Source organism: Ammospiza caudacuta, chromosome 23, assembly GCF_027887145.1.
Source record: "Ammospiza caudacuta isolate bAmmCau1 chromosome 23, bAmmCau1.pri, whole genome shotgun sequence".
NCBI classification, from domain to species: Eukaryota; Metazoa; Chordata; class Aves; order Passeriformes; family Passerellidae; genus Ammospiza; species Ammospiza caudacuta.
In genome coordinates this window covers 7,459,691-7,481,757 of record NC_080615.1, presented here as the reverse complement: position 1 = coordinate 7,481,757, position 22,067 = coordinate 7,459,691, and the positions used below count along the sequence as shown (strand labels likewise).

Below are 22,067 nucleotides of genomic sequence, written 5' to 3'. Positions count from 1 at the left end.
TGTGGCCTTCCTCCAGCTTTGCAGGCTCCTTTGGAAGGGCTGCTTCTCCCTGGGTAGGAAGTGTTGTATTTTGATAAAAGCAAAACAGAAAAAAAAAAGGGAGTTTCTTTTTTAAATGAAGGACGCCCTGGCTTAATGGGGCTTGAAGTGTTTACAGGTGTTTCCTCACAAGTTCAAATTTAGTGGCCCTGGGGAGTTGAGATTCTCATAAGGCAGGAGCTAACTCTTCAGTTCTGGGTTTTAGAAGGGTTGCATATTTAAAGGGCCAGGCCGGCGTGGCCTGGGGGCTGTTTGAAAACAAGAGTTTGTGCCATCCAGAGCAGCAGAACGTGAGCAAAAATCATCCTTAGTGCCACAAGAGGCCAAAACCTTCCTGAAAGACCCTTTGCTGCTGCCCAACCTTTCGCCCTGATCTTGCAAATGTGAGGTGAAAATCCCAGGAGAGGCAGGTTCCACCTCTGGCCGTTCAAACCCATCTTGGTGCCACCTTTTTAACGCAGAACATCTCCTCAGAGGAGCTGCTGAGCGTGGGGAAGGAGAAGGAGAAGAAGAAGAAGAAGAAGCAGCAGAGAGCAAAGGGAAAATGTAGAAGTGGCTGTGGTTGGAGGGGTGGTGATGTCACCGGGCTCAGCGGGAACACTGAGCTTTTAAAAAGCCGAAAGAAACATCCTGACCCTCACTTGTCACATCCCCACCCAGCAGCCACACACACACACTCACAGCCCAGTTATCCTCAGCCAAGAAAGGGGGGAAAAGCTCCAACCCACCACAGAATGCACTGGCAAAAATGTAAGTGAGCTCTGGTTTTGCTTCTCCTACCTCTGGGTGCTGAGGGATAAATCAGCAGAGGGTGGCAGGGGAGGGGATGCTCAGGGATGGCTCCAGGGAGGCCGGGGCTCAGGTATGATGCTCATTTTCCAGCAGGGATCTGAGCTCAGGGCTGCTTTGTTGGCTTTCATCACTATGAATCAAGTGGGAGACTATGATTCATAAAAACAATAACAGGATGCAGGTATTATATCAAAGGCTACGGTGGTTACGTAGCAGAAAATTTTCCTTTTGAAAAGTGAAACCTGTGAGAAATCTTATTTCTGTGCCTTTTTTTTTTTTTTGATATGTACTTCTTTCAGCTAATTAAAAAAGATAAGGAACAGAGCAGTTGAGGGCAATACAGATATGACTTTACAGGAAATCAGTTTTCTTGTTTTCAAGATAATTTCACTCCTCTGGGCCCACCTTTGCTGGAGTAGTTTACTGATCCTGCTCCAGGTAGGTGTTTGCTTCTTGCAAGGTTTTCATTCTCACTCTTATCACCACCATATCTCACTTGTCATCAGTAGGGGATGCTCATTTTGGCTCCTGTGCTGCCACCCTTTGCCTCTCACCCTGCTGTTCCATTAGCATAGAATGCTTCAGCACACCTGAGTGGAAAAATTAATTTCTTAAACCCTTGCCAGTGACTTATCTGACATTACTCATCTTTTATCTCAGCTTGTAGGTTGTTCTGCTGCGTGTAGTAAACCAACCATGTGTCTTTGTGAGCTTTGAAATCCGTTTCCTCTGGTTTTTTCCCTTCTTTCTTTTCAGCTGAACATTTTGGAAGCTCAAATGTGTATTTGGGAAGTTTTGTTTGTATTCCCCCCTTCACCTTGAGCAGTTTTCAGGACAAGATATGTAAAAAACCTGCAAGACGATCACATCCAAATCCTGATTCTAATCTTCCATCTCAGATGGATTAACCCTGAATGGTTTATTTGGGTTCAGGTTTTTTTATTCCTGCAGTGACAAAGCAATGCTAGCAACAATGCTTTGGGTAGGAGGAAATTTGGAACTGAATTGGTGTTTTTATTTTGCTTTTTTGCCTTTGACACTTGCAGGAATTACAAATCAAATTATGTCAGTCATTCCCTGATGATAATTTATAGACAACTCCTGGCCAGTGTCCCTTGAGCTTGTTCATCCTTGGATCTCCCTCCTTTTGTAGTTTTGTCAGAATTCCTTTTTCTAATATGGAACTGCTGGAAATCTGATTGATGATTCTGCTTGGAATCTTGCTTGGATCTCCCTCTTTCTGTAGTTCTGTCAGAATTCCTTTTTCTAACACGGAACTGTTGGAAATCTGATTGATGCTGCTGCTTTTCCAGTCTTGGAATCTTGCTTGATTCTCCCTCCTTTTGTAGTTCTGTCAGAATTCCCTTTTCTAATATGGAACTGCTGGAAATCTGATTGATGATTCTGCTTGGAATCTTGCTTGGATCTCCTTGTTTTTGTAGTTTTGTCAGAATCCCCTGTTTCTAATATGGAACTGCTGGAAATCTGATTGATGATTCTGCTTGGAATCTTGCTTGGATCTCCTTGTTTTTGTAGTTTTGTCAGAATCCCCTGTTTCTAATATGGAACTGCTGGAAATCTGATTGATGATTCTGCTTGGAATCTTGCTTGATTCTCCCTCCTTTTATAGTTTTATCACAATTCCCTTTTCTAACACGGAAGTGCTGGAAATCTGATTGATGCTGCTGCTTTTCCAAGCCATTTCAGCGTGCTGTCTTTGAAGGAAGGAGGGGAATCCTGGAGAGCCCTGGGTGACCCTTGTGTGACCCCCAAGCTCGGGGCAGGTACCAGGTGCCAGGTCCCTCAGGTTTCAGTGGAAGCTGCAGTTCCCAGCGGCTCTGAGAGTCCCCTTGGCGTCCCCCCTGTTTCCTGTCACTGTGACCAGCTCACGTGTCCTGCACCACCTGCCCCAGGCCACCTGTGACCCCAGGGATGTCCCCACCCCGTGGCCTTGCTCTGGGGCAGAAATGGAGGCAGAGGCAGCTCAGGTGACCTGGGAACTTTCCAAACTGAAACCCTGAGGTTTGACTCATCTGCTGCTGACACCACCAAGGTTTTGGGTTCAATCCCTGCACGGGCCACTCACCTCAGAGTGGGTGATTGTGGGAATGTTCCTCACTCGGGGTCGCCAAATGTGGTGGTGTTCTCAGGATGAGGGGAGAGATGAGAACCTTGACTCCATGTTTCAGAAGGCTGATTTATTATTTGATGCTATATATTATATTAAAAGAAAATGATATACTAAAACTATACTAAAAGAATAGAAGGATTTCATCAGAAGGCTTGCAAGGAATAGAAAGGAATGAAAATAAAATCTTGAGACTGCAAGAGAGTGCAAAACAGCTGGACTGTGATTGGCCATTAATTAGAAACAACCACATGGACCAATCAAAGATTCACCTGTTGCATTCCACAGCAGCAGATAACCATTGTTTACATTTCATTTCTGAGGCCTCGCAGTTTCTCGGGAGAAAAGATCCCAGCAAAAGGATTTTTCATAAGATGTGTCTGTGACAGGTGATCCTGGAGGGTCCTTCCCAGCTGAGAACATTCTGTGAATCTCTGACAGCCCAGAAGTGACACAGGAACTCCCTCCAGCAGCAGGTGCGACCTCACCTGGGGCCATCTCAGGGCGCCTCAGGGTGGTTTCCTGCTCCCTCAGGACCATTTCTGCAGGACCACAGGGCAAGCTGGGTCCCTTGGCTGGGCAGGGAGCCTGGCCAGGCTGGGAATGTTCCAGGTCACAGCACAGTGACTGCCCTGCAGGACGGGGGCCCTGGTTCCGCTCAGCACCCAAGGGTGGCTCAGCCCGAAAGCCTCCCCTCCCACGGCCCTGGAGAAGTGACTGGTCGGGGCTCCCCAGGATTCTGCTGAACAGGAGCAGCCCCAGCAGCCCCTCAGGGATGGGGAATTCATGGGCAGCACCAGCTTTGTCCTCTTGATTTGCTTTTGTTGTGACCTCCGTAGTGGATTTTTTAAATTGACCCGAACGCTCCTTCCGTACGAATGGGTTGTGTTCTGCAAAGTGTGGAACCAGCTTGGGCTTGATGATCTCAAAGGTCTTTTCCAGCCTAATTAACTCTAATTCTTCAGGACTCTCCTATTTAGGTGCTGGTTTTGCCTGTGCCCAAGTTTTTTGGGTGCTCAGCTCCCATTGCAGTCACTGGCAGAGATTGAGCTGCTCTGATTCCCTTCACCACCGAGAGATGTGAATTCACACCTCTGCAAATCCCTTCCCAAACGCTTTTAAAGCGAATAAAAAACCTTTTCTGCCCACAACAGATGTGGGGCTGCACAGAGCAACCCTGAAAGTATCAACTAATGAGACTGAGAGGTGAAACTGCAGCATTCTGCACCTTGTGAGCGCTAATTTTGGTCACACCCCACCAGGAAAGAGGGATAGCACAAAAGTTGAGCCCATCCATGCTTTGCAGAGCAGGTGTCAAACTCTACGAATGACCACAGCAGCAATTAAATGGAAAGGCTGCATTACTAAAATGGAAAGAGTATTATGGGCTGGGAGGAATTAGGACCTGAGGGTGAGATATAAGGTTAAAGGCACTTTCTGTCTATCTCAGCTTCCCCTTTGCACCAGGGCTCCTCTTATTCTGAAACAGAGAATTTTTAGTGGCCCTCACCACTACATGGCCAAAACATCCAGCTCTCATTTGGCACTTGAAAGTTTTTAGGTTTTTTAAAATTAGAATAATCAGAGCAGCAGGGATTAGCCAGCATTTTGTGTCTCCCCTTGATTTTGGTTTCTGTCCAAGTGGAAAAAATCTAAAATCCACTCTGTATTTGTGCATCTGCAATCCCTTCTGTGTGTAGGAACAAAATATAGGCTCTGCACTCATTAAGATCCTTTAGGTGTGAAGGAAATATTTTTAAAGGACTTTTTAAAGTTATAACTTTTTGATAACTTTTTAGAGTTATTAGAAGCATTCCTCAAGAAAAGCATGGGGCAGAGATTTGCCTGAATCCAAGGCTACTTTGATTCCTGGAAAATCTTCCAACACTTGAAGATGAAGATATTGGGCATTAATATCTAAACTATTCTGTCAAATCAAGAATGGACTGACCACAAAGCAGAGATAAAGATCACTCTGGGTTTTTTTGAGGGAAATTTTAATTAGCCAGGAAATAAGGACAGGATCATGACCAATGTTGATTCCCTTGCCACAGGTTTGGAGGTAAAAAGGTTTTGATTTGAGTCTAAGCACACAAGCCTATGAAACGAAGCCTCTTTCTTCTTTTATTAGCCAGCGTTCACTGTGTCTGATAAAAATGTGATTTGGTCTCCAATGTCCAAACCATTAACTCGGGGCTTTGCTAATTGAAATCTAAATTTTTCTTGTTTGCAGTCAGCGATTGCTTTTTGCTGTTACTGCAAACAAGAGAAACTATTGGGCTTCTTTTCAATTATTTATTACACTGGAGGGTGAGAGGTGGAAAAAAGGGAAAACTATTTGCAGTGTTAACACTGATCAATTGATTATTTTATCACATGGTTGTGAGCACAGAAATCTGTGAGAGGCAGCAGTGGTGTGGTCACATGCCCTGTGAACAGAGATTTAGCTTTTTCAGGATTCTCCCGAGAAAAGCAGAGAAAAGAATGATCAAAGCAATTCTTATTTGCTGCTGCTGTGTTTGTTCCCATTTGTGGAATGTGTTCTGGAGATTGTTTGCCTGAGGTGATTGATTGGATTTGGTGATGCTGTTTTGGATTTGGTGATGCTGTTTGGGATTCGGTGATGCTGTTTGGGATTTGGTGATGCTGTTTGGGATTTGGTGATGCTGTTTGGGATTTGGTGATGCTGTTTGGGATTTGGTGATGCTGTTTTGGATTCGGTGATGCTGTTTGGGATTCGGTGATGCTGTTTTGGATTTGGTGATGCTGTTTGGGATTCGGTGATGCTGTTTGGGATTCGGTGATGCTGTTTGGGATTTGGTGATGCTGTTTGGGATTTGGTGATGCTGTTTTGGATTCGGTGATGCTGTTTTGGATTCATTGACCAAAATTGGATCCGTGTGTGTGTGTCAGGACTCCAGGGCAGGAGTCATGGGTTTGCTAGTTAGTTAGTTAGTGATAGTTCTTGTAAGTGTATATAACGTAATATAGTTTAATATAGTATAATAAAGTAATTTATTAGCCTTCTGAAATCATGGAGCTCAGCACAGACATCGGGCGCCATAGCACCCATACAGCAGGATGCTGCTGCAGGACCAGCAGGGTGGTTCAAAGTGAAATCTGCCTGCTGGGAAATTGCAGTGCCTGGGCTGGGAGGCTGAGAGCGAGCTGCAGCTCCTGTGTGTGTGTGTGTGAGCGAGTGTGTGCGGGACAGCCCTGCTGGGGGAAGCTCAGTGATCTGGAACTCTCCGCGCTTCGCTGCCCGCACCCTTCCAGCAGCTGCTCTGCCTCTCCTCCCTCCCGTTTCTGCAATGGTTAAACCAAAATGCAGGGGAGGACGGAGCCTGAATTTTTGGTGGTGTCTTGGTGTGCTTTCCCTCCTGTGGTAATCACACCTCCTCTGAACAGACACAGACATGGTTCTCCCGGGATTTTCCTGAGAAGCTGTGAGAAAGCTCAGAGAAAGAATTAAAACAATTATTATTTCTCTTTCTGTAACAGTCGTTTATAGACATGATTCTCCAGAGTGTGCTGTTCATAGCTCACCAATAGTGTGAGAGAAGATTCCTACAGGGCAATCAGGTTTAGATCCACCATCATTTCTGTAAGAACTGTAGATTTCTAAAGTGCTTTTTGTGCCTTCCTGATGATGGAGTCTCTGCATCACCTTTGGCTGTCCCTGACACCCCTTCAGTGATACAGATCAATATTTTTGAGGTATTTATGCAGCCTGTATCTGCATAAATTGAGGGTGGCGGATCCCTTGGAACATTTTTGGGTGCTTCCAGGCTGAGCTGCAGCGTGGTCTGGAATCCAGCATCTCCCTGCTGCTCTCGCTTGATGTTTGGAGCCATTTGGTGCCTTTCCAGCAGCTCTGGTGTTCAGCAGCAGCTTTTAAAGATTGCCCACAAGCCTTCAAGGCTTTTGTGGACTTTTAGCAAATACATCAGGTGATAATGTTGATGGAGGGAGCCTGGGGCTGAGCACAAAGCAGGGCTGGTGCAAAGCTTTGAAATGGGCCCCAGTGAAATGTGGAAACCATTGCAGAGGGGTTGGGTTTGGGTTCCTTCTCTTCTTCCTCGACTGGAGATTTCTCAAACTGCCCCAGCTCCACAGAGCAGGTGAAAATCAAAATGTGCCTGCAGCATGTGGGTGTTGTGTGGTCCTGGAATTGCAGGAGATTGCAGTGTTGGTATTCCTTTATCTCCTTTAATTCCATTTTATTGAATGGAACTTGGGCTCTCGTGACCAAAATTAAAATAAAATGGAATCTTGGTTCAAGACAGCTTCATAGTTTGTTAAAACCTTCATATATACTAAATGGAACTTGGGCTCTCGTGACCGAAATTAAAATAAAATGGAATCTTGGTTCAAGACAGCTTCATAGTTTGTTAAAACCTTTCTATAAGGATGACTAAATCCATGTTCTTCATTTACAAAGATATTTTAATTGTCATTATTCCTCCAAATGCTGACATTTGTAACTGGCCATGTGCCTTCAGCTCGATGAGGAATTGCACCCTGAAGCCCCAAAGCCATTTTGCTGTGGTCTGTCTGTGGTGCTCAGACCCCACAGGCCCCTGAGCAGTGGAAAAGCAGCTGTGCTCACATTATTTTTATTTCTGGAGGTCAGCTTGGGGGAACCGAAATATGATCTGCAGACTTTGGTTTTTAAAAATTTTTTTTTTTCTCTTTATTTTTTTTTTTCTTTTTTGGTTACTCTGCTTACTTACACCGGAAACTCTGAATAGGTATATTTGTCAGCTTTTACAGTAAATTTCTTCTTTCCCATCCCCCAAACCTGGAGCCAGAAACCACCATCCTTCCCCACCCTAATTCTGCAGGGAGGCCCTTTATGAGTTGGGGGTGAGAAACTCCCCAAAATGTTCATTTCTGCCACTCCACATTTGTGGAGTTGATGTTTTCACGTGGCGCCAAGAACACCAGAACTCGTTATTATTTGCACTCAAATAAATTAATACCAGTTAAATTGAAAAAGCAAAACCTGAATTGTATTAAAAGCCCTTGTGGATGTTTGTATGGAGGTTAAAGAACATTTATTCTCTTTTAAAAATTCCATTTTGAAAGCCACAGGATTCATGGGAATGCAAGAAATCTGATTTAAAGAGCCACAAAGGATGTCCACAACAAGCAAAGGTAGATCAGGCAAAGGCTGGAAAATCATCTTTGCTTCAACAACTGATTAAAAGTAAAATATTTCCTTAATGTGCATAACAAAGGCAACATTCAGTGCATAAATGGAGTTCTGTCTGATCCTAAAAGGATTTATAGTGGCCAATCAAGATTTCATAATTAAATTATGTATAATGAGTTAGTAGAAGAGCCAAGCTGAAGGGAAAAAAGTACTTTTGAAAAGAAATTAGAGCAGAAACGTTTATTCCGTTAAGTAATTTTTGTGGTGGATTTATGATCTCTGTATTTAGAGCTCCATTTTCCTCCTCCCTGGAAGGTGCAGCAGAAACATCTCAGTGTGCTCAGAATTAAATGTGGCTGGGAGAGATGATCTGAGGTGAAATTATTCATTCTTGTAGGATGTGAATCTAAATAAATGCTCCTGGGGTGCAATAACAGTTTAAAATCCAGATTGGAGCTGGACACACACCTGTACCTCAAAACCAAAGGCCAGTTCCAATCGTTAAAAATGGAAAACTTATCAATTTCTGTATTTGCACACCAAAGTGCAGTGGAAGGGGCAGGCAGCCACCTCTGCTATCGGTGCCTTTACAAACAGAGGCTTTGATATCCCCTGCTTTAATTCTGCTATCAATCCCTCAAACACTCCAGTAAAATATGAGCTGTTAATGCTGGCTCTGGCAGAAATGTGCTTCCCCTGCTTTGCTGCTCACATGGCTTTGGGAGAGGCTTTTGGAGCTGCAAACTCAATTTTGCAAATTAATTTTTAATTAAATTAAAATTTCTGGCTCTAAATTTAATTCTTCAAAATGGAGCAGAATTTATGGGTGGGAGCTGGGAGGTTTTTGAGTGTAGGATCTCTGATGGGCTGAATCCTGTTCATCAACCTCCTGGCCAGGCTATAAGCAAAATTTGTTCAGAACTGAAATACAACTCTGGTCTAGTTGGGACTTCAGCACCTGCTTGATCTCAAAATGAGATATTTAAGTCAAATTAATGATGTTTAAATGGTTTTTCAAGTGAGGATGTTCTCCTGATTTGGGTTGGGTTTATACCTTCTACCTAAACAGTGAATCAATTTCTTTTAAATATCTAATCTCTGCTTTTTTATGTCCCTGCCTGGCCAATAATTCTGGTGTGTCACCTTTTGGGTATATTTGGTCTGATTTTCCTTTTGGGAGTGTGTGAAGCTGCTCTGCAGGTCAGTGGCACTGAGGGACACAAAGGAAAGGAAGAACAAAATAAATTTAAGGAAAAATAAAATAAATGTGTTCTGTTACAGCCACCAGGCTGCCGTGAGGATTTGGGGTCCCTGGGAGGACAATAAATGTTGCATAAATATTTAATTTATTTTTTTTCCCTCAGCTTCTGCCCCGGAGCAGCAGCCACAGCCTCGCCCCTACCAAGGTGTCCGAGTGAAGGAGCCAGTGAAGGAGCTGCTGAAGAGGAAAAGGGGGAATGCACAGAATTCCAGTGCAGCTGCAGCTGCAACGGTAGGGAAAAGCAGACAGGAGGAAAATTCTCCCTCAGGAGCTCAGTGCTTGCCCAGCCCCAGCACCACTGAGCCAATGAAAGAAACCTTTGCATCTCTGAAGCGTTTTGAAGGCCCTGCTGTTACCTGTTATACCATTAATATCCCTTTAGCTGGGGTGCTTTTATGTGCTGAGCACCTTCCACCACTTAATGGAAAGGGGAAGTGCTTTGCACTTGGCAGGACCTGCTGGCTGGGGACTGAAAGTGGCTTGGGAGGGAGGCAGCAGGAAACCATCCCCAGCCATCCCTGGCCCTTTGCTGCTTCTTTTCAGCCTGGATTTGCCCTCCCGGCAGGCAGCGACCCCAAGAGGGTTGCTTTTGTGTAAATTCTCTCTGCTACACAAAATCTAAACACACTTTAAGGTCAGGCCTTGGCATTGATAACCAGCTGATAATGCCTGGTCTGCTCTGTGCTTCCCTAAGGGATTGAATTTAATGCTGATGGGCTTCACCTCTGATTTTTATTCTTTCTCTCTGCTACACAAGATTCAAACACACTTTAAGGTCCCCTTGAGCTGAGGTGTTTGTGGGTGTTTGGGGTGCTGTGTTCTGGCTGCCAGGTTCAGCTTTTCTGGCTCTTGTGTGGGGTGGGAGAGTTCAGACCCAGCATTGATAACCAGCTGATAATGCCTGGTCTGCTCTGTGGGATTGAATTTAATGCTGCTGGGCTTCACCTCTGATTTTTATTTTTTTCCCTCTGCTATACAAAATCTAAACACACTTTAAGGTCCCCTTGAGCTGAGGTGTTTGTGGGTGTTTGGGGTGCTGTGTTCTGGCTGCCAGGTTCAGCTCTTCTGCGTGCGTGCTCTGCTCTGTGCTTCTCTAAGGGATTGACCTTAATGCTGATGGGCTTCACCTCTGATTTTGATTTTTTCTTCTCTCTTCCAGGTTGTTCTGCCCCACCAGCCAGTCCCTTCCTACTCACCCATGGGTAAAGTATCCCTGACCCTCTGGGGCTCTCCAGGGGAGACTGTGCTGAGCTGGGCTTTGATCCTGTCCTGTTTTGCAGGCCAGCCTTGCATTGACATGGACGCTGCTGGCCCTGCTGCTCTGCCTGGCCCAGAGGAAGGAGCTGTGGCCTCTGGCTGGCTCCCCCAGGCCCCTGGCACCCCCCTGCAGCCCCTGGCTCAGTGGAGCCCTTACCCTGACTACGTGTCCCACGAGGCTGCCAGCTGTCCCTACTCAGCAGATATGTACGTGCAGCCCGTGTGCCCCAGCTACACCCTGGTGGGACCCTCCTCTGTCCTCACCTACACCTCCCAGCCTCTCATCACCAATTTTGCAGTAAGTCAAAAACACCAAGCTGGAAATTACATTATTTCTCGCCTTCTAAGAGCTGTGGGGTGGGTGGAATTAGACTAATTTATTTATTACTGTAATGTTGTGTGTCTTTGCATCCATTGCCATGTAGTTCCCAGGACAGGAATATGATTTGAGCAGGACAAAAAGTTGTGTTGTAATGATACTATACTATATTAAAACTATACTAAAGAAAAACCCAGTGACAACATAGCTTTGACCTAATTGGTCAATCAACCCAAAACAACCAGAGTCCAATTAACAAATCCCTTGTTGGTGAACAATCTCCATGACACATTCCACATGTGCCAAACAACAGGGGTAGCAAGTAGAGATAAGAATTGTTTTGTCTTCTTTCTCTGAGCTTTCTCACTGCCTTCCCCAGGAGAAATGCTGGGAGAGAGAATGATGTCTCTCTCTGCTCAGAGAAATACGTGAGTTGTCGGGGGGGTAGGACAGTTGGGGTGGATGGAAACAAGAGATCTCTGCAGCCAGGTCATGGAATTTGGGGTTCATTGCAAAGGGCCTGGGTGCAGGGCCCTGCTGGGAGCTGCCAGCCACAGCTCAGATCAGGCCTGAGAGAAGAGAGAGGTAAAGAGATGAGAGAGAGAGAGAGGATAAGAGAGTAAGAGGGTAAGAGAGTAAGGTTCCCATTACAATACCATAAATCTTCTGTATTGAATATTCTGATTCTCCCTAACCAATCTAGTACAATTACAAATCCTACAGCATTTCCATGCAGCCTATAAGAATCATTATATTACCATCCTGTGTCACATTTTAAACCCTAAAAACTCCTCTTTGGGCCCCTTCTGCCGAGCTGGCAGGGTCTGCTCTGACCCTTGGGCCTGTCTGCAAGCAGAGGGTGTTGTTCCATCAAAAGGGGATCACCTTCAGCAGCCACACCATTGTTTTCCAGTTGTTCGGTAACTGAGGGATCTCAAAGCTTGCTTTCATTTCAATTCTAGTTTCCATATTCTCCAAATCTTTTGCCAGACAATCATACTGACAAGGCTTTCCCGTTCCACCTCCCCCAGCAGTGAGTACCACCCTGCTTGTCTCACTTTGCCGTGTCTCTGTGCCCTCCCCAGCCCCGCAGCAGCGCCCCGGCCGTGGTGCCACCGCTGGAGGTGACGGAGCAGCAGCCGCCCCTGCCCTACTTCCCGTGGGCACAGCCCCTGCCTGCCCTGCCAGCCTCCAGCCTGCAGTACCCTGCAGCCTCCTCCTCCTTCCCCGGGCCCCAGCTGGTGCCCGTGCCCATCTCCATCCCCGAGCCAGCCCCGCAGGAGCTGGAGGATGCCCGGAGAGCCATCGGCGCCCTGCCCATCGAGAAGCTGCTGCTGGAAGATGAGGACAATGATACGTACGTGTTGAGCCATGCTCTCTCTGTTGAAGGGATTTAGGTTGCGCATCTGGAGCTCCACCCTGCAGCTCAGTGGGTTTGGGATCAGGCAGGGTGGGGTGGGAGTTTTGGCACGCTGTGATTTGTGTGGTGAGGGAAATTTGCTTTGTCCTGGCGCCCAGCACAAGGCTCCTCTGCTGTCCCAGATCCTGCTGCCGCTCCCAGGCGGGTTTGGATGCTGCACACTTGTGCTCAGCACCAGCACAAGGTGATTTTCACCCTCATGGCCTCAAAATGACAGATTCCAGTGTAGCCACAGCCAGCTGTAGCATTTGGTGAGGGTACAGCTGTTTCTAAATATTGCCAAACCCGGTTCACTAGGGTTGCTTTTGTGTAAAGTCATTGTTTGTGTCTTTGAGCTGTCCGTGGAGGAACTCTCACTAGATTTAGGCCACTAGAAAACATTGGGGTGAGCCTAAATTGACATTTTTCTCTCCTAAATTTTACAATTCCTTTGGAAATCAGGAAAATATAAAGCGTAGCTTTGTTCTGCTGGTGCAGGTAGGTGCAGTAGTGTGAAAATAAAGCTGAGCTAAATGCCAGAGCGGTCAGAGATTCCTGTTTGCAGAGCAGGAATTCACACCAAGGCGTACCTGGAAGCTCTGTGCCCCTTGTCTGCCCCTCAGCCCAGCCCTGCAGGTGTGGAGCAGAGGGTAAATCCGTGTTATTTCAGCTGCAGAGGGGTTTGGGGCTCTGAAATATCTGAATTTGAGATGTGGGGCTGATTTAGTGGCTGGCTGGTAACGCTGCCAGTGACAGATCCTGTCCCACTGAAGTCTCTGGGAGGTTTGTCTGAGTCAGGACTGAATTCATGGCCCTAGGTCAGGAGATCATTGAGAAAACAGGAATTTTCCAGACCCTGGACTGCAGCCCAACAAGGACTTCATGGCATTGCTGTTATCTGGCAATATTTTTGCTTTTCTGTAGTGTTTGAGTGTGATTTGCTGAGCCAGGGAACTTTGGTGACCTTTCCTTGGAAAGCTCCCCAGGCCCAGAGGTGCACGCAATTCCTTTATGGCTTTCTGATTTCCTTTCCTGGAGAATGAGTAGCTTCACTTTTCCCTCTGATGAGAGTTTAAATATTTTGGTTTAGGCTCAGGAGTGCAATGGCACAGGCAAATAAATTGATATATTTCAGGAGATACATCCCCTTTGAACCCTGTTTATTGCTTTCTTGACAAACAAGAGGCTCTTGGCTGGTGAACACAATTTCTCTGGGTTTTTCTGCTTTCTAAAGCCCAGGATTGTTAGATGGTTTTATTATTTACAAGACTAACTGAAAAATAATTTCTTGTACTCTTTATTACCTGGAGTCCAGCTGCCACCCAGGCAATATTTCAGCTGGCCCTAGAGTTCATTCCTGGGTGAGGTTTGAAAACCCAGGCTGAAAGTCTTAAAGACTTTCCAAGAGTATTTTTAATTGAATATTGACAAATGTGGAAGACACAAGCACTAGATCATGTAAGTGATCATAAAGTCATTGGAAAAGAGCAGCAGTTGAGGTTGGCATTGAAATTAGTGGCTTATATTTGCAGAAAAACCCAGCAAAGAAATTAATTCCATGGAGCTTAATTCACCACTGCTTCCTCCAGTTTTAGGAAATTCAGAGATATTCCCTAGGTCAAACTTGGATAAAGCAGTTGTGAATCAAGCTCGTGGTTGCTTTGATTGCTTTTCAATTCCTTTCACTCCAATGTATGTAAATTCTGTGTGTGAACATAAAACAAAGATGAAACTGTTTCATCATTTCTTTCTGGGTTGTTCTGGTTAGAAAAAAAGACAAATTCTTTTTTTCTTTTTTTTTTTTTTTCAATAAAGATCTACAGTAACTTTGCTATGCCTAGAGTGTTTTATTTCCTACCCACAAGCATTGGTTTAGCAATCAATTAGTTCAATAATATATGTACAGGCTAGAACCAGAGGTTAGCTGTCAGACTTTTGTGCTCATTTTACACATGAAGCAGACTAAGAAGGAATTCCTTGATCCAGCTGCAGCCTGGAGACATTTCCTGCAGCAGTCCTTGCTCCTGCAGTTCAGCTTCAATCACTTTTATCCTCTCCTGGCACCCTTGGGGATGTGTGGGTGTGCAGCCACAGCTAATGCTGAGCTTGACTGAAAATCAGATTAGCCAGAAAATTGTATTTCCACTTCCTGAGATTGCAAGGGGTGGCTCTGGAGAGAAACTACCCAAGGAGAGAAACAACTCCCACCACCTTCTGCCTGAAAAGCATCAAATATTTCTGTCTGCAGCAGAATGAAGCCAGGGGTTGGTGTGACTGAGTGTGGGATGGGCTCCTCCTGTTTCAGAAGGTTGGAATTTCCTTCAAGTAGGAGCTGGGGGAATGGAAGCGGCTCCAGCCAGAGCCAGATGAGCAAAGTGAAGCAGAGAAATGTTCTCTCCGTCACTAAGGGCCACCAGCCACTCCCTGGGGTGTGCCAACTCTTTGTCTGGTGCAAAATATAGGGACAGTAAATAACTAATAAATAAATAAATAAAACTCCTCTCACCAGGAGTTTTGATAGAAATTAGAGTGTTACAGGTTGATATATTACAAGGGCATCAATAGAGAGTTTAACAGGTTGATATGTTACAAATACATCAATTAGGGAGAGGCTGTTACCCCTGATGGTGAGGTTTCACCCACACACCCAGAGCTGTATCACCCCAAAAAGGGATTTATACATCCAATTCCCCAAACTGGGAATGGTGGAGGACTTTGACACCTCCCAGTGGTGAATCTCAGCTGCAGGAAGGTGCTGAGGTGGGAAGGAGGCAGCAGGCAAAGCTCAGGAGCTCTGAGGGCTCTTGGACTCTGCATCTGCTGGAGGTGCAAAACCTTTCCCATGAAAATGGGAATTTTTGGAGCTCATGGCATGGATTTGTGCAACCCTAGCGGTAAAACCCCAAAAAGTGACAGGGCTACCCTGTAAAACTGTTTGCTCCCAGCGTGGTGCATGGTCCATCAGTGATGGGTGTCTTTATTTATTTGCTGTCTTAGAATTCTGCATATTTATGCAGCTAAAGGCCTGCGGGCCCACACGCTGGCAGCCGCAGAGCGCATGAGAGCCCTGAGGAGACTCGATGCCAAGGAGCACAGAGGAAAGGTAAAAAGGGTAAAAAAGGGGCCACTTTCTCCTGCAGACAGCAAGGTTTGGGATGGGAAGAGGCTTGGCATGACAGACAGCAAGGTACCCTCAAAATCCATCTCTGCCCCTGCAAGGAAAGCTTGGCGCTGATGGGCATCACTCGGGGGCAGGATTGTAAAATTCAGTGGCAGGATTGTAAAATTCGATGGCAGGATTGTAAAATTCGGTGGCAGAATTGTAAAATTCAGTGGCATGGTCATAAATCAGGTGGGATGAGAATGAGCCCATTCTTTTTTCAGCCCATGAGTGCTGTGTGAAAACACTGGTCCAGTAAAATGTTTGTGTGTTGGCATCAGTCTCTGAGGCTGAAGGGTTTACAGCCAACTGACTTGTGCTGGACCTGATGCAATTGGGGTTTAAAAAATGCTGGGTTTGTGTTGCCATCAAGTTATGGGCTGAAGAGCAGCAGGAGAAGTCCAGCAAGAGCTGGAAATCCCCATCTCATGTAGGATTCCAAACCATCCTGTGAGCTGTGCTCATTCCTGGCACCGCAGTCCTTGGGATTTCAGCCAGCACTTGCCCCACTCCTTGTTTTACACCAGCAGCTGCTGCTGACGCCTTAGGATTTTAGCTTTTATTTTCTTCATATATTTATAATCCTGCAATTCTTTAGTGTGTAATTCTAAAGCTCCATACCCTGTCAGCTACTGCTCTCACATTTTATTCAGACAAAATAGTTCTTCTGTAGGCCTGGAATTCAAGGACAGCTCACTGTCTCAGCCCTAAAAAGTATAAACAGAAGTGAGTTTGGAGAGGAGTAAATTGGGGTAAATTACTTCATTACCTGAAGCTGAAGTAATTGGAGGATTAACCCCTGATTACTTCATTACTTGAAGTAATGGTAGGATTAACCCCTGGTATGACCAAACTTATAATTGTTTGAAAAACTCATGACCGTTTGGGTGTAGCCTCAGGGAGGCTTTGACTGCCCAAGTTGTACCTATTGAAGAGCTTCAATAAAAACCCACTTTTATTCTGTTAATCTCGCCTAGCCCCTGTTTTAGGCAGCCCCTCCAAGGCATCCCTGGCAGGCTCTGGAGTTGGGCTGAGCTCTCACAGCTGTCTGTGCTGCCCTTGCAGACTCCCCTGCTGGTGGCTGTCACTGCCAGGCAGGCAGCCATCGTCCACGACCTCATCCAGGCAGGAGCAGATGTCAACGCTGTGGACAACAAGGGCCAGTCAGCTTTGCACCTTGCTGCAACATATGGCTACACCCAGGTCCTCCAGGTAGGGGAACGTGGATGGTTTTAATTGCTGATTAATAATATAAAGTGTATATATTGTATATACATATATTTAAATATATATATTTATATATATGCATTATCTATTATATATAAATAAATATATTATATATATTATATATTTACTTATATGTATATATGTATATATCTGTATTATTTATATATATGTATATATCAGATATATTTATTTATATATAGTGTATAAATATACACATATAAAATTATATATTTATGTATAAATATAAATAATATATTTTATATACAAATGTAAATTAGATGTATTTTACATAGAAATATATATCTATATATGGTATATTGTTCATATAGACAGTATATTGTACATATATATTTTGTGTATATATTGTATATATGTATATGTACACAATATATATACAATATATATGTACATATATACATATATATACATTGATGTAATGTATATATAATGTATATATATTACACATTTATATATAATACATATATATGCATATATACGTGTATATGTAATATACATATATACATGTATATATATAATCTATATATAATATAAAGTGTTGCTGTTGGTGCCTTTAAATAAACCTCAATGAGCGATGGAGGCTGAGCAAAGGCTCATTGTGTCAGGGATTGACTTCCCAGGGTGGGTTTTATCCCTATTTTAGGGCTGTGCTTGCAGCCTGCTGTTACAGAGGAAAATTCTTTAGTGGCTCTGTGGGGAGAAATAAATTATTTCTGCAGATGACAGCTCTAAATGTGCTGGTGGCATCCCCAGTGTGCTTCAGCATTGGAGGGTGTTCCCCAGCCATGAGGTGTGAGGAGAGGCAGCTCAAAAACCAGGGTGAAATCCCTCCCTGCGGTCACTGTCCTCCACACAGGGGCAAAAATTGTGTCCAGACTCAAGCCAGCAAAAGAGAGATGAGCTGTGACCCTGCAGTCAGGCACAGTCTCCAAAACGAGGCACATTCTTCAGATTTTCCTTCAAAACCTGACTTCCATGAGCAAATCTTTGCTTCCCTATTGCTTCATGGATTTTTCTGCACCTAAGCTCTGTGCCAGCCCTGAACAGCAAATTAACACTTTAAACAGACCCTGTGGGCACTTTGGGAAGCGATTCCTCAGCAGGGATTAACCCTCTTTGAGTCTCAAATGCTTCACTATTGGCCAAAAAATGAAATTAATAAAAAATCCTGCCTTGAGCCATGCCAGGGCTAGGCACAGGCAGAGTCTGGTGGCTCTGCTGAGTTCCCTGAGGGCAGGGGATAGGAGTTAGGTGCCAGGATGCCCAGAAAATAAAATTAATCCCAAAAATTGCCTTGATTTGTGTCAGGGCTGAGCACAAGCAGAGTTTGGTGGCTCTGCTGAGCTCTCTGAGGGCAGGAGTGAGGTGCCAGGGCGTCCAGAAAATGGAATTAATAAAACCTGCCTTGAGGGCTGAGCACAGGCAGGGTTTGGTGCTCTGCTGAGCTCCCTGAGGGCAGGGCACAGGAGTTAGGTGCCAGGGTGCTCAGAAAATGAAATTAATTAAAAATCCTGCCTTGATTTGTGTCAGGGCTGAGCACAGGCAGAGTTTGGGGCTCTGCTGAGCTCCCTGAGGGCAGGGCACAGGAGTTAGGTGCCAGGGTGCTCAGAAAATGAAATTAATTAAAAATCCTGCCTTGATTTGTGTCAGGGCTGAGCACAGGCAGGGTTTGGGGCTCTGCTGAGCTCCCTGAGGGCAGGGACAGGGGTGAGGTGCCAGGGGGTGCCCGTGGTGCTGGCACCACGTCCAGCATTCGTTAGCTGTGCCCAGGGCAGTTAATGTGTAACACAGCCAGTTCTCTGGAAAACAGGTGTTTCCTTAAGTAGGAAAAGGGGGTTTGATCCAGATGATGCCAACAAAGCCTCTCAGAGTGCCTCGTGGTGGTTTGGATTGCAAGGTTCCTTTGTTTGGTTTTTCTTGTGTGGGTTTCTTTGTTGTTTTTTTTTGCCTTGACATAAAAAAGGGACAACGGGCAGAGACTCGCTCCTCGATGTGGTCAGAGCCATGAAAGGCTTTATGGTTTGTTTGTTTATTTTATTGTTTTTTTTTTTTTTTCCTAATGGATTAACTATCTAATCTCTAATAAGCACCCCAGAGCTAGATGTCAATATTTGATCTGGACATATTTTATTTTTGTTAGAAGGTGATAAGTCAAGCCCTAACCGTTCTGGGTGATCTTTCAGTGGGAGGATTCTGTCCTGAGCCTTGTCTGGCTTCACACTGATGAGTCACTGCAAAAATTCTCAGCCTTTAATGTGAACAACTTGCTTTATTCAATCAAAAGAAAGAAATAAATTCTTTGAAATAATATAGACAAGGAGCTACTTAACTCCATCATGTTAAATCTATAATTTTCTTATATTAAGGAGAGGGTTTTAAAGTTTTGATTCTCTGTTAAATCCAAGAAATTCTCACCTGCAGATCACAATTCCTGGCGTTTCTGTAGCCTCATTGCCACAAGCTGAGGCTTTAACTTCACACACTGCTGCACAAAAAGTAAATAAATCCAGCCTGAGAATTGTCAATGCTGGCAAACTTTAAGGCCATAAACTTTGGCTACACATGTCAAGGAGGGATTTTAATTCGTCCTTGTCAAGGATCACTCAGAGTAAACATGTCCTGGTGTCACTGCTGGCCTTGCCTAACCCGGGGTGAAAGTGAGGAGTCTGGCACTCCTGAGCTGGGGGCAGAGACTGAATTCACTGTTCTGAACTGAGAACCTGAAAGGATAATTAGGTGGGACTTCGGAAACCAGGGAATGTGATCCCCTTGAATGTCCCTGTTGGGAGCATTCACAGCACTGGAATCTAGTGTCAAATAATGGTTTGTAATTAAAATATCATTATCTGATGTTGTTTGGTTTTGCATTTTGTTGGTTTTGGCTTGCACAGTGTTCTGCTGAACTAAAATTCTGTTGCCTCCAGGTTATCCTGTCACTGGGTTTCCCTCTGGATTTGGAAATGAAGGATTTTGAAGGTAAAAGTCTTTGCACAAGTGGTGTGAAAACTGCATTGGATATTTCATTGCCTGATGCTTGTTGGGTTTTGGGGTGTGCTGGGAGGCCAGAGCAGGCTCAGAAAATTCCTGGGGGAGAGAGAGTTGTGTCTGTGCACCCAAACGCCACGAAATCCAAAGGTGCTGATGGCTCAGGGGGGATTACATTGGAGCTAAAAACATGCTGGAATGCCCCAAAAAGTGTCCAGAGAGGCAGAGAAAAAACCTGAGAAGGGCTTGTGCCTTGACAACACCTACACAGACTGGATAAATGATTGGATGAATGATTGGATGAACGGTGGAATGAATGGTGGAATAAATGAATGATGGAATGAATGATTGGATGAATGATGGAATGAATGATGGAATGAATGATTGGATGAATGGTGGAGTGAATGGTGGAGTGAATGGTGGAATGAATGATTGGATGAAGGCTCTCTGTGCCAGCCCTGCCTCCTCTCTGCACATCAGTATTTTCCTGGCACTGTCCTCCCCTCCATGCCCTGTTTCTTTCCCAGGCCATACCCCTCTCCACTGCGCTGTCCTGGCCCACAACGCCCTGCTGAGGGAGCAGGGCAGGCAGGCAGTGGCAGAGGAGCAGCACAAGGAGCTGCAGCAGCAGAGCAGGGAGCTGGAATCCTGCATCCATCTCCTGGTGCAGACTGGAGCCTCCATCTACAGCCGGGTGAGGAGGGGCTGGGTAATCCCTGGGTAATCCCTGGGTTTGTCTGGGAATTCTCCTTTCCATTCTCCTGCTCAAAACACAGGATTGGAGAAGGAATATGCACATGTGCCAAGCCTGCTCTCCTTCCAAGAGACTGCTGGCAGGGTTAGGTGCTTGTTATATGATTATTGTTACTATTATAACAGTGTATTATAATTTTAAAATAGTTAATTTCTAATTGTAATAACATAAATTATAGCATCTGGGTTGTCTCAGTCTTCTCATAAGACTAAAAATCAAATAAAAAATTTTAAAACACCTCTCAATTACCCCATCTCTAAGTCAAGAAAAAAAATATTATCCAACAGGTGCTGCCTTTTGGAGTTCCTGAAGCAGACACAACACTCAGAGGGTCCCTGGAGGGAGGGAGATTCTCCCCATCAGCTGCACAGCTGGGCTTCCTCTGTTATATTTATGGATCTCTCCAGATTGTCCTGCTGAACAATTCTTATTTGGCTTGTTTATTTCACATTCTTTTTCTGTGTTTTGAAATAGGATGTGAAAAGCAACAAGACAGTTCTTCATTACACGGTGCAGGATGGGAATGTCTCCCTGCTCAGGTACTTCCTGGAGCTGAACGCTTTCAAGTGCAAGGATTTTGTCAACAACAAGGTAATTTTTATCAACAAAAGGGGTTTTTTTACAGAGGGAAAGGGCAAAAGTTGCTAATCTGAACTTCTGTTCAACCCCAAACTGCATTTTCCAGTAAACAGACAGCTCACAGAAAAACAGCACCTGGCTTGAACTCTGTCATGAAAAGAGAGAGGAGAGAATGAGAAGGAGATAAGCAGGGAGGAGGAACAGGGGAAATGGTTGCTTGAGGAGGAACACGAACTTTAGATCAGGCTGAGGATTGAGCAAACAGCCCTGCAGTGATGCAAGGTGTGACAGCAGCATGACACTGAGAGGTGGCACTCAGGGCAGCCAGGGATCAATCAGTTCATCTCTGCTGTCAGATGTGGCACCACAGGAAGGACAAAGTCCCTGCTTCTGGCAAGGGACACGGGGATTCTTTCTACCTTAAACATTATTTGCAGATTTTCTGGCACAGCCAGCACCAGGTTGGGTAAAGCAAGGGGGAAACCTCCCCAGAGCTGCCCCTGGGAGCAGATCCTGAGATTCCCCCTTGTCCTTCTCCTTTGGGGAAGGGGACAAACCTGGGGGTCCCTGTTTCATTGCAGCACCTCCAGCCTCAGCCTTGCTCCCCAGAATTTGTGTCCCTCAGGAGGGAACTGAATTTCTCTGTCAATCCATTGCTCACCAAGGCAGACAAAGGGCAGCTCCATGTTTTTTACCCCTCCAGATTTCTGTTGGGCTGGATAAAACCTATTTTGGGTTGTGTTTGTGGGTAATGGCGCCGAGCTGGGGCTTTTCTGTCCAGTGAAGTCTTTTCACTGCATTCCTTGTGTATCTTTAGAGACCCTCAGGCAGGTGAGAGCCTGTCCAGGGGAGTCTCTGTTGTCTCTTGATCACAATCCTGGGAGAGCTTCCTCCTGTGATAGGATCACTCAGAGTCTTCAGTCTCATTGCTGAACTGTCTGGGGCAGGGAGATGTCCTGGATTTTTTAGCTCTTCAGAGCATGAAGAAGTCAAG

The 22,067-nt window shown here is 45.1% G+C and overlaps 1 protein-coding gene across 1 annotated transcript; it reads left to right on the top strand.

Moving 5' to 3' along the window:
* The first annotated feature begins 727 nt into the window (after positions 1 to 727).
* On the top strand, positions 728 to 14,117 carry POU2AF1 (POU class 2 homeobox associating factor 1). Its single transcript, XM_058819153.1, has 5 exons — positions 728 to 789; positions 9,479 to 9,606; positions 10,535 to 10,577; positions 10,656 to 10,930; positions 12,037 to 14,117. Exons 1-5 carry the CDS (start codon positions 774 to 776, stop codon positions 12,346 to 12,348), a joined length of 774 nt encoding a protein of 257 aa, XP_058675136.1. The 5' UTR covers positions 728 to 773; the 3' UTR covers positions 12,349 to 14,117.
* The last annotated feature ends 7,950 nt before the right edge of the window (positions 14,118 to 22,067 follow it).